Source organism: Athene cunicularia (genome assembly GCF_003259725.1).
Source record: "Athene cunicularia isolate RWA chromosome 3 unlocalized genomic scaffold, athCun1 chr3_part1, whole genome shotgun sequence".
In the NCBI taxonomy this organism is placed as follows: Eukaryota; Metazoa; Chordata; class Aves; order Strigiformes; family Strigidae; genus Athene; species Athene cunicularia.
In genome coordinates this window covers 69,598,741-69,610,876 of record NW_020799097.1, presented here as the reverse complement: position 1 = coordinate 69,610,876, position 12,136 = coordinate 69,598,741, and the positions used below count along the sequence as shown (strand labels likewise).

Genomic DNA, 12,136 nt, shown 5'->3' with positions numbered 1-12,136 from the left:
GAAACTAATATTCTAAATTAGTTAGACACTAATCATCTGCATCAGTCTCAATACTGCTGATACTAAAAAGAACAACATTCATACATCAGCCTTTTTAAAGTTTTGAATCATCTGGAGAACACCAAACTCATCTGTTTCCAACCTAGAAGCAACATCTCAATTCATTTCTCATTACCTACAGTATCAATTTTGAAAATTCAGCAAAGAGAATAGAACACGAAAAGCCTAGAAAATCTGAAGGATAAGGGAAATTTCAACAAAAGAACTACTGGTTGGAGGAAGGGGAGACACAGGTTTTAGAAAGTGGAAAGAGCTATATGACAGAAATGGTAAAAAGCCAGTGAGCAAAACCATATAGCCAGCACATGAAAGAAGCTGCATAAGTAGGGGAAGAGATATTCACATCCTGGGCATTACTGTTTCCACAGTGAATCACCCTAAACATCATCACCAAATAAAGCTTGACAACATTCTAGTCAACAGTTCGGAAAAGTTACAGTAAAAAAGGGGTGATGATTATTGGCTTTTCCATTTAACTTGACTGTAGTGGAAATAATCATACCAGTAAAAAAACAATAGATTCAGCATCTTCAAATAGGCAACTGCTATTTAAAAATTACTGGAAGGGGAAAGTATAATTAGATGTATATTGACTATAGCAAAGATATTTTCTAATGTGTTTATAAGGTGTGAAATACTTTTGTGTAATTTTATCCTACATCTTCCCTTCGCTTTTTAAAGAACAAATATAGAAACAACACTTCTTTCCAATCAGTTCAATCTCTTCCACCAGCTAAAGAGTAGGTTTTTTTCATTTACTATCAGTGCCTCCTTGTGCACAAGATAGAAGTAATGTCTGACTAATTTGGGGAAAGTATTTGTTAATTAACCTGCACTGTACCTGCTTATGGTTGGAGTACAATAATTAAATGTAACTTTCATTAAAGGATATTAAAAACATTCACTTTCACCTTTTTCACTGTTTAGTTTTAGAGCTTACAATAACAGTAGCTACTTAAAACCAATAATTTTCTTTGAAGAACAGTAGAGGATATCATAGAAGTAGACTCATGCAATGGTTTGGGCTGAAAGTGACTTTAAAGACCATCTAGTCCCAACGACCAGGTTGATCAAAGCCCCATCCAGCCTGGCCTGGAACACTGCCAGGGAGGGGGCAGCCACAACTGCTCTGGGTAACCCCTTCCAGTGTCTCAGCACCCTCACGGTGAAGAATTTATTCCTTATATCTGATCTAAATCTACCCTCTTTCAGTTTAAAACCATTACCCCTCATCCTATCACTACACTCCCTGATAAAGGGTCCCTCTCCATCTCTCCTGTAGCCCCCTTTAAGCATAAATAATATTCACTGTATCAAGACAGGAGACCATGAAGAAAAACTACAGCTTATACTAGCTGAAAATGTCCAAAAATAAAAATAAGAAGCTGTATAACCAAAAGATAAATAGGGATTAATCTTTAATTTAAATAATGATGAACAGTTAGGCACTTTAGTAAGTTGTCCTGTCGTCTTGTTCATGGGGCAAATCTGTCTTGCTTGCATGGAAATGACAGAATAAATCTTTAAAAGTAACAACAGCAAAAACATACCTGTTTAACTTGCATAAACAATTCTCTCCATCTTCCATTTAGTAACAGAAGCTGCTGTTTTAGGTCTCTGGAAATGGTCTCATCACACGTTTCAATCAGAAAATTACCAGCATCATTCATGGCTGTGTGCTGTTGGATCCAGTGAGGTAAGTGCCGGAAGAAATCCTGAAAAAGAAAATGAAAACATCTTTCCAAAACCTTTTCAAACAGTCTCTAAAATTTTATAACCAGCTAGATAAAACCCTTTGAACAATTAACCTCTGAAGCTCTTCATATTGGATATGCCATATTAGAATTTTAAAGTCTGTGAACATAATCTATGGATTTACAAATTACCACCAGTTTACTTGTAGCTCAGTTTACTCCACTGAGTAGCTTCACTTAAGCTACTGGAACTCCTCCTTAAAAAAAGCTCCATTACTGATAGCACTGTTAAGGCTCATCTCATTTCTATCTTGTCTTGAAACAGTATGGGCTGATAATAACTTTGGCCATATACAGACTGTAGAGAGATTCTTCCCCTTCTATGAACTATATGCAGCTTTCCATGGTGTGGCATCCCAGAAGACCTGAAGGAGACTGAATCTTTATCACTGCTTCCTCCTATCTCAGAGTAGGTGTGTGGGGAGGGGAAAGGGAAGGTTGTCACTGACTTTTTTTCACCTGTTCTAGTGAGAGAGCCTAAAAACCCCAGACATAGTGCCAAATGCTTCTGTGCAACTTGTAGGCAGGTACACATGCATAAATTGGTAGAGAAGACAAACACCAGCTCCCTCCCTTCCTTTTTACTCTTAAGGGGGATGGGCAATTGTTCCTAAGGCAGGTATCTCTAGACTCTGTAAGTACAGCTATACCAATAAACAAAACAGGACTCAGTCACTGTCCTGTGATTGTCCACGTTTTCTCTGACATAGTTTTGGCTTGTCCCTGCTACCCTTCCTCCAAACAATGCACAATTCAATGGATGGCACGTGGCAAGGACTGTTCCCAAGACTGAATCTTTCTTTCAGGGGAGAAAGAGCAGTCACAAGGATACAAGCTGAACTTGGTGCTCAGGACTAAGTAAGGGGCACTGACACATTTTATTTATGACTATTGATCTACCCTATAATTCCAAGACACTTAATCTGACAGTGACAGTCCCATGCAATCCTTTGGTCAGGGGTAGATGTGAAAACGTCCCATCCTACTGTCAGTTATCCTCAGTTTCAGAGATACAGTTTTGAAACTTTATAGTTTATACTTATCGTAAGTCATCTCCACGTAAAAACAATTCTGATACAACCAAAGAGAAAACATCAAATGGGTGGATACTGCTCAAATTTGTTGAAGAGAGAATTGAATGTGTTTTAAATTCCCAAATCTGAGATCAGTAGAGTACAGGTTCTCTGTACTGATGTATCAGTAAATAAATGTCATCTTCTCAGCAAATTGCATGTGCAGTTTGAATCTTGTAATTGTAGTGGAGCATAACCCTTGCATTATGCAAAGGCTACCCTATGTGAGCACATCCAAAACAAATTAAGTCTACTGAATCTGGCGCTGGTCAGTTCTCTAATGCTCAGACTTACTAGAGGTCAAGAAAGAAAAACAACATGGAGTAAACTACTCGCATCCTCATTCCTGCATACCTATTCCCACAAAGCATTACCCTCCTCAGACCCTGATGTGGAGTCTCTGTTTCAGAAGCCAACCTGAAGCACGTATAAAACTTGGACAAGTTTGGAAGATACTTTGAAGCACACCTCATTCTCAATTAAAACAATGTAGTTGTTTTTAAGGAAGTATCCACATGAGAACTAGAAGCTCTCCGATACCCTTTGGTATCAGAGCTGTTGGAGAAAAGTGTGGGAGAGTGCAGTTACAATGGGGTTATGTTAGGAATTGCTTAAGAGGTACTGCAAGTAAAAGTTGTAGAAAGAGCAGTAGTTTGTGATAGTGCGCTGGGTTTGTGTGTGTGGTGGGGCTTTTGGTAGCTCGAGAGGGGGCTACAGCAGGGCCACACCAGAGCAGGTGACTGCTCCTGAAGAAGGCCGGGACTCTGTGGGAAGAAGCAGCCCTGCTGTTGTAGTTCAGTGATGAGAGGACTGCAACACATAGGAGCAACCTACACCAGAGCAGCTCAGGGAGAGCTGCAGCCCATGGGAAGGACTCATAGACAAAGTCTGTCTCACGGACTGTCTCCCGTAGGATGGGAACTATGCTGGAGTAGGGAAAGGATGTGAGGAGCCCCCTCTGCTGAGGAGGAAGAAGCAGCAGGACTGATGGCACCTCCCCATTCCCTGCCCCCTGTGCCACTGAGGGACAGGAGGTAGAGATACTGGGTGCAGAGCTGAACCTGGGAAAAGGGAGGGGTGGGGGAAGGTGTTTTCAGGATGTAGTAATGCTTGTCATGGTCCTACTGTTAAGTGTTATTGTTGTTAGTGTCTGAATTAAATGTATGTTCTTTTTTTCTTTTCATAAAAAGTTTGTCTTTTGCCTGTGACTGTAAAGGGCGATTCATCCCTCTCTGTCCTTATCTTGAGGCCCAAATCTTTTGACCTTTTGCTTTATTTTTCCCTTTTCAGCACTTGGGCGGGGGAGGAGGGGAGAGTGAGCAGCTGCATGGTGCTGTTTTTCTCTGAGTTCAAACCATGTCAAGTGGAAAAATTCAGCTGCATACTGATCTTTTTTTGCAAGATCTTCTGTGCTACAGGTTCACAATAAGGTTTTCGAAAACAGAAGCCAATGAGAATGCCAACAAACCACTTTCTTTTGCAAAAACAACAGTGGTACTTTCTGGTCTTGAAATCATACAGAGATAACATAACGAAGAAGAAAACATGCCAGCATGGTAAGGAGCTACTATGGTCTTTGCCTAGGATAGAATACGGTGGGTTTTAGTAATGCAGGTAAGGTAGGCAAATGAGCGTCATTGAAATCTTTATATCATATTACTAATATATTTGTGGTTTTGCAGAAAAAAAAATTTGGAAATGTTTAAAAAGTTTTCCAAGCACTAGTCCAAGAACTATTCCAAGCAATAGTTATCATGTGTCACCAGGGATCCAAATGCTTGTGCTGATGGCTGCATAACTATTAATTGTACAAATCAATGTAAGTATGGATTTTCTTTTTAATAACCAAATATTAAAACTGCTAAATCAGAACTATCCTTGGAACTATATAAGTGAATATTATTGCTGTGGAGTGCTAGATTCAACATTAATAGTAGAAGCAACTTTAAAAATTTGCATCTCAGTCTACGGGCTGAGAAAGTTGGTGTTGTTCAGCCTGGAGAAGAGAAGGCTCCCGGGAGACCTTATAGAGGCCTCCCAGTACTTGAAGGGGGCTACAGGAAAGATGGGGAGGGACTCTTCATCAGGGAGTGTAGTAATAGGACAAGGAATAATGGTTTTAAACTGAAAGAGGGTAGATTTACATTAGGTATATGGAAGAAATTTACTGTGAGGGTGGTGAGGCCCTGGCACAAGTTGCCCAGAGAAGCTGTGGCTGCCCCCTCCCTGGCAGTGTTCCAGACCAGTTTGTTTGGGGCTTTGAGCAACCTGGTCTAGTGGGAGGTGTCCCTGCCCATGGCAGGGGGATTACAACTAGATGATCTTTAAGGTCCTTTCCAACCTAAACCATTCTATAATTCTATGATTCTATGATTTTGAACACTGACAAGTTACTTAAATAAAACATATACAAGGAGCTAAGATCAACCCGATCAGCTGAGGTCATCCTTCCTTCTCAGTAATAATAACTGTTGGTATTTATATTATGCCAGGCTATTGAAACATTTTCACAGGCTTATTTTAATTTAAAAAGTGTATTCTATTATTTTACATCAGTTTAACAAACTTTTACCAAAATGATACTGTTCTTTCATGTAATATGAAATGCTCGTTCCTGACCTGATGTCAGTTTGACATCTTACAGCCCATGAAAACCATACTTTGGTGTTAAGACCTTTATAGCTGCTATGTTGGGACTGGATGAAAATGTAGCACCTATTAAATGCAGCATTATTTAATCTGGATCATTACTGAAGTTTAACAAACATAAAATTTAGTGCTTCAGTACTCTAATATTAGGAAAAAAAAAAAAAAAAGCACAAAACTATCTTTATGACTGAAAGTCCCTGAAAGGAACTGTCTAAAAGATTTCTAAAATACCAGGAAAATGGAAAAATTACCCATCAAACATAACAACACATATTAATAATGTCTTGTGAAGGCAACTAATTTAAATCTGTCATCTATATGGTAGAAACATCGGTGTTTAAAATACTTTTCTTTAAGTATCTTTATACACAGCAAATAATGATGCACTTTGGTGTTAAGAGCTGTACTTGCCTTTGAGTGAATCATGTAACATTCCTATCTCTGAGCAATACCACTGCCCTATATTCATGTCAAAGATGCTTCTAACCGTGTTATCACAGATGATGCCTTCCTTCATTGTGTATAAATATGTCTGTACATGCTGTACGTGCAGACATTGAAAAAACACCTATGATGAATGTAGGCAGTATGCCAGAAACAGAAAATCTCTCCCTCTTGTATGAAATTTTGAAAAACAAATTAAGCCAATTCAAAAACACATGCCACATTTCATAATTTACAAAATAGCCAGATACATATGCTATTAGTGCATACCTTTTTAGAATGTTCAGGCTCATTCAGCATTTTTTCAGCATCTTCCAGCCAAGCTTGTAGACCTGCCACAGTGCTGCTATATCTGTCCCAATTTGCAATTACTTCTTCCAACATGCTTCTTACACTTCTCACCTCTACCGACAGGTTTCTCCACTGCGCTGTTGTTTCATTCATGAATTTCATTACATTCTCAACTTCTTCCACTAAGATACAGGAAAGACATTGATTATTTTGGTTCACTGTTATTTCTGTAAAGCTTTATTTTATGTTTTGCTTACCCGTTCTCAACAGGGAATTATATTTTACTGCAGCTGCTATTTCAGTAGGCTTTTATATACATATGGTCAGTTCACAGACCAATTCGAGTGCAAAACTACAACTGAGAAATTAAACCTGTGAATTAAAGACTAAGAAAAGTACATAAATCAACTGCTATGTTAAAACAGTCACTGCATATTCAGTGTGGTGTTAATTTCTAATTTGTAATAAAATAAATCAAGAGAGAAAGTTTCCTTTAAAAAGCCCAAAATAATAGAGATGTATAATGTACAAACACATATTAAGTCTACATTGAAAAATACTGAATAAAGTTCTGATCTTCCTTTCGCCAACTTTAAATACAAGCCACCGCTAACTGTTGCCATTTAATTTTTAGTATTTTCTTCACTGCAATAAAAGAACGAGTGTGTCCTCATTCCAGAAGAAAAAAACAGAGAGAAGAAAAAGGACACAAGCAAAACCTGAGACTTCATAAAACATGCAGAATATAGATAATTTAAAAAACATTTTTTAGCTAAGGTGTCCTCTAATTTGCACTGCTGTTTATAAATTCATATATGTGAGTTGCTGTCCTTTAGAAAATAATTTGCTATTGGACTTTTTTAATAGCACTGAATAAATCTATTAATTTTACTATTTGTAAGAATACCTTGTAAAAAATGTTTACTTTTGTAAAATGTGTCACCATCATCAATTTAAATTTCACAACAAAAAAAGATATCCATTATCTCTCCCCATCTGCTAACCACTTCAGTAGCTGCAGCAATCCTCCACAGACATTACTGTGTTATCTCCTCAGCAGACATTAAAGTGATCTCATGTCTGTAACTATCTAGGTCAAATACTGCCCTCATGAATTGTCACTGAACTCAGCAGTGTTCAGGAATTCAGGAGGCAGCTGTTGAATCAGCTACACATTTTTCTCATGTATATCTATACTTCAACTACCATTTGGGTTCCTCTTACAGGTTTTCACAGTTATTGAAGAATCTTCAATAAAAGTGGAGATACTTTTGCTACTACAACAGTAGCGGGACCAACTCCCTATTTGTCTTTTCCTAATGAAGACAAGCCAGGGAGCATTTCTAGGCACCAGAACACAGTTTCCCTACTCTTTATTTGGTCTCTGGCCAACCTTTTGGCCCAAATCGACAACACTGAAACAGTTCAGAAGTTAGCATGGACCATGGACTTCTCCCATTAGGAAGTCTGAACATGACCACCTGCTGCTGGAGATTAAGAAATCTTAACAGAGGACAGCAGGCTGCTCTGTACCATATGGCTTCATGCTCAAGAATATGTGAAATTGCTACCAAAGGCTGTAGCCTCTCTGGTGAACTGCAGCTGCTGTACAGCTCTGCTGCATGGAAGAAACAAATATTAGATCTTTTTAGACATAAGAGGATTCTTATGTGTAAAAAGATTAAAATGGTGTCGCCGTGATGAAAGAAACATGGGCAATTACCTGAGCCATTTGCTTTGGCATACATTTCAGCTGCTCTTTTCAAGATCTGGTAAGTAACTTCATACTGCTCAAAGAACTTACTATTTTCAATAACAGACTGAAAAGAAAAAAAACAAACAAACAAAATAAAGACAGACATAAGGATAATTTCCATGAAATTACATTAGGACAGCGATGACAACTTTTAACTTCATTATTCCTCCATTCATTTCTTCAGCATTATAAAATAATATTTAAATTATCATAATTAAAACACGATGTGTAAATTTCACCTTCTCAAATTAATGGTACAGCAGAATCTCCCTTTACAGATACAGTTTATTTATTTTGCTTATGAAAAGATAATTTAAAATGTTCTTAGTCTGTTAGTTGCTGACTTGCTGAAATTCACTATCATATGATACTTTGAATATGGAGAAACTGAGGAATTAACTTAGAAGTTATTTAATGGAAACTGTTTTACACTGAAATCTAAGTAGAATAATTTTAATAAAAGAGAAAATTTCATCCATAAAGATCACCGCAAAAATAAAATCCAGTTAAACTTTAAAATTTGTTCTTGTATTAAGCCTTTGCAGAAAGGCAGGTTTTACTTTAAGAGATGAAAAACATTTGACTTATCCTTCAGTTTTTCTTTACCTCCTTTGTAATTGGCAAAAATAAGATTATGGAAACACTGCAGAAAGAGATGCTGTTTTCCAAAGTGTGACACAGCACTTTTCCTTTATGAGTGATGTTTTAGCTGTGTAATGTGTTACAGCACAATGAATAATTTATCTGGAAATAACAGTTACGGCTCTTCATCATTTATGCCTCTTTATCCCTATGGCAAATGACACTGCCTTTTTTTGTAACATGTCTTTCAGAAATGTTACTTTCTTTAATTGTGATATATAATTGTATCTCTATATTATGCAAGCATGTTATATCTTGTATTACCTCTGTTAAAAAAGGGAGAAAAACCTGTTTGTTTTTTTGGTTTTTTTTTTTTTTTTTTTTACAGTGCTTTTATATTGTCTTACCTAATGCACTTATCTAGACTTTTGGAATGGTTTTGTAACTTACACTACCTCCCATGACTCCTCAGTTTCAGACCTACAAAATTAAGGCAAGTACATCTCACACACATCCACACAAGCTTTCAAATGTCAGAACAGACAAAATTCTACGTGTACTAGTGTGATTTTTGGTAAAATCAGGTTTCAAGTGAAGTCAAAGTTCAATGTACTTTGAAGAGGACAATTAGATTTTGTGTAAAAACATTAGTTTTAAAAATTAAACTGTCAGCCAGTATACATCCAAAAATCTTCTATTTTAAAACATTTTACAGTTGCTATGTCAAATCCCCACAGTTATCTTGCATGTAATTTAGAAATGTATTTATAATGAAGGAAACTAGAAGTCAAGGACAATCAGAATTTTTCTTTGCTCTACTGTTAAAAAAATATCCGGCATGTATATAGAACTACATGCTTTACCATGAATTATGTGACAAACTCCTGACTTTCACTTTTGCCAATCCCATACACACAGACATTTTACCTTGAACCAAAAACTGCAAGACTTCATATGAGAAAGTAAAAGACTATGTCAAACAACTTATATAATATTGAGCAATTTCAAGAGCAAATGGAAATATTTTCAAAAATAAATATAGACATTTTACTGATTAATACTGTATTCCATCTGACAAGATTCCTGAAACTAATTATGTGTAGCATTTCCCAAATCCATATAGCATAAGGTGCTAAAATATTGCTAATACACCGATGCCAAAACATGGTTCTGTGGGTTAAAATCCATCGGTAACTGTACCCAGTATTTCCATTACAGCAGAGACTGGTACACTATATTCTTCAGGTTGATGATGTACAGTTTGTGCTGACCTCTACTTCTGGTAGATGACAGACAGGTGAAAAGAAGATAGGATAAAGTAACAACCACCACTTTTATTTTTAAGCTACAGTACGTAAATATTTTCCGGGCATATGTTCTATCCAGATTCTAACTACGCATGTTCTTAGAATGCTGGCATTGCTCAGTCTGATTTGGCAGACAAACAAACTTACATTTTTATCTCTTACTAATATAGCCATGGACTATAAGGTACTGACTACAGCTTTCCTACGTTAGACTCCTAATTTACCGGAAGAGTAACACTTGGCCCTCAGTCATAGAAAATTGCTCCCAGGTAAGCCAGAGCAAATAAAGTCTCTTTCCATCACTGGACATGTGGAAGGAGCTAGAAATCAAGGCCATCAGGAATGAAACTGAGCTCTATTTATCTTGTCCCAATTTCAACATTTTGATGCGATGCAGTTTCTTAAATGATTAAAGGAAACATTTTCCTTCCAACTCAACATCAGTGGTCTGAAGCACAGGAATAACTGAGGCAATCACAAATATATAAATTCACCATTTAATGTTCATTTTAAAGAAAAAATACGTGATATAAAATAATAATCCAAAAGTCAAGCTATCTACTTCTTATTTCCCTTGTGACCTTTTAGTAGATTTTGCAACAGTCTTACAGAGTATGCAAACGGACTATAATGCCTAGATATTGCACATCACTCCAGTAAACTATTTTATTTAAATAACCATCTGAATTTTGCAAAGCTTTCCTAAAACAAGGCTTAACTTCTGCATTTTTATGTGTCCCAAATTGTTAAAGTTTAAATATAGAAAGGGAAAAGTGTGAGTAGGTCTTCAATTCTCACTCTGTAGAGGAACTTGAGTCTGAAGTTTTCTTCCAAAGCAATAAAAACTATCAGGCTGTGGGGACATCAGTAACTTTCCCTACAGTGTCCAGTCTCTGGATGGTTCTATAACTGTATGAATTCTTTCCAATTTTCCTGTGCAATTTGCATGGACTAGATACCAGGGGAAAAAACCTATTTAGCCAAGTCCTGCTTTTGAAAGAATCCCTCACACCCTGATGTAGAAGTGCAGTGGTGGTACTGTTCTATCAGGCACTTAGCACTGCAAGTGTGAATTTAACAAGATAGAGCAGCATAAGACCAAAAGAAAACATATCAACGAGCATTTGTAAGTCAATAGGCTCTGTTTCTTAAATGATATATAGATGATGCAGAGCTGGAGTAATATCCTTCCAGAACAGAAATAAAATAATGGATTTAATATACTAATGCTGAGCAGGAGAAGAAAAACACTATTTGAAAGAATAAAATTACTCCCCTATCAGTATAGTATATTGAACAAGTACACAGAAGCAGCATAACTTTTTTTTTTTCTTCATTTGAAAGACTTTTTTTAAAAGTACTGTGGGATACTGCATGCCAAAAACCTCCTCTATCTCTACATTTAATCTGTGTATAGTCACTATGAAGTGCATCTATGCAGTTGTAAAAGAACATTGAATTAAGGTATTTGGAATTGCTTTCTAAGGTAAGTAAAAACCCAGGATTTGGAACTTCCAGACATGCTTGATGGTTGGACAGTTAATAGAGACGACATTATTTCTGGTTTTGAACAGATGGTGCAAAGATAATAATTTTCATTTTTAGCCTTTTGACTAAAGTTCCTCCATGGGGTAGACAGATTCACCTCTAAAAAGATATTCCACAAGAATGCAGTCATGAAGTTGATGACTGGCAAGTCTCATTTCTGTTTCTTTTATTCATTCCCAGCATTCTTAAACGTAAATATTTCAAAACTAATTATAAAAAGAAGAGACAACCCCAACTTACAATATAATTTTGAAGAAGTAGTTCCACTGATTCTCGCCTTCCATATTTGATAATCCATGATTTTAACTTTGATTCTGCAAGGACTAAGAGTGACAGTAGACGGTACTTCAGTTCCAGAAACTCCATCTTCAACAGATGGAGCTCAGATGAAGAGACAACAAAATTAAACCTATAAAATGAATCACACTGTAGTAAAATGCATCAATATTCATTTTTGCAGGAGAGACTGAAAGCTTTAGTTACAGTTCAGATATTTTTCTAATCTTTCACCTAATTCAGTCTACAAACATTTAATTATGGATGATGATCATTCTGATGATTGCTCTTGAATAGCAAATTAATTACAATTCTGTTTATTCATAGAAATAATCAGTTTACATCTGTTACTAAGTTTTGCAAAGTCATTTTTCTTTTTTTTTTTTTTTTTTTTTT

General features: G+C 36.5%; 1 protein-coding gene across 1 annotated transcript in view; it reads right to left on the bottom strand.

Moving 5' to 3' along the window:
• SYNE1 (spectrin repeat containing nuclear envelope protein 1) overlaps positions 1-12,136 on the bottom strand; it is a 317,817-nt gene that overhangs the window by 214,134 nt on the left and 91,547 nt on the right. The window contains exons 17-20 of the mRNA XM_026844552.1: positions 11,705-11,873; positions 7,995-8,091; positions 6,251-6,453; positions 1,611-1,775 (exon numbers count right to left, since the gene is read on the bottom strand). Of these exons, the coding sequence (XP_026700353.1) occupies positions 1,611-1,775; positions 6,251-6,453; positions 7,995-8,091; positions 11,705-11,873 (634 nt within the window). The remainder of the gene's footprint in view (positions 1-1,610; positions 1,776-6,250; positions 6,454-7,994; positions 8,092-11,704; positions 11,874-12,136) is intronic.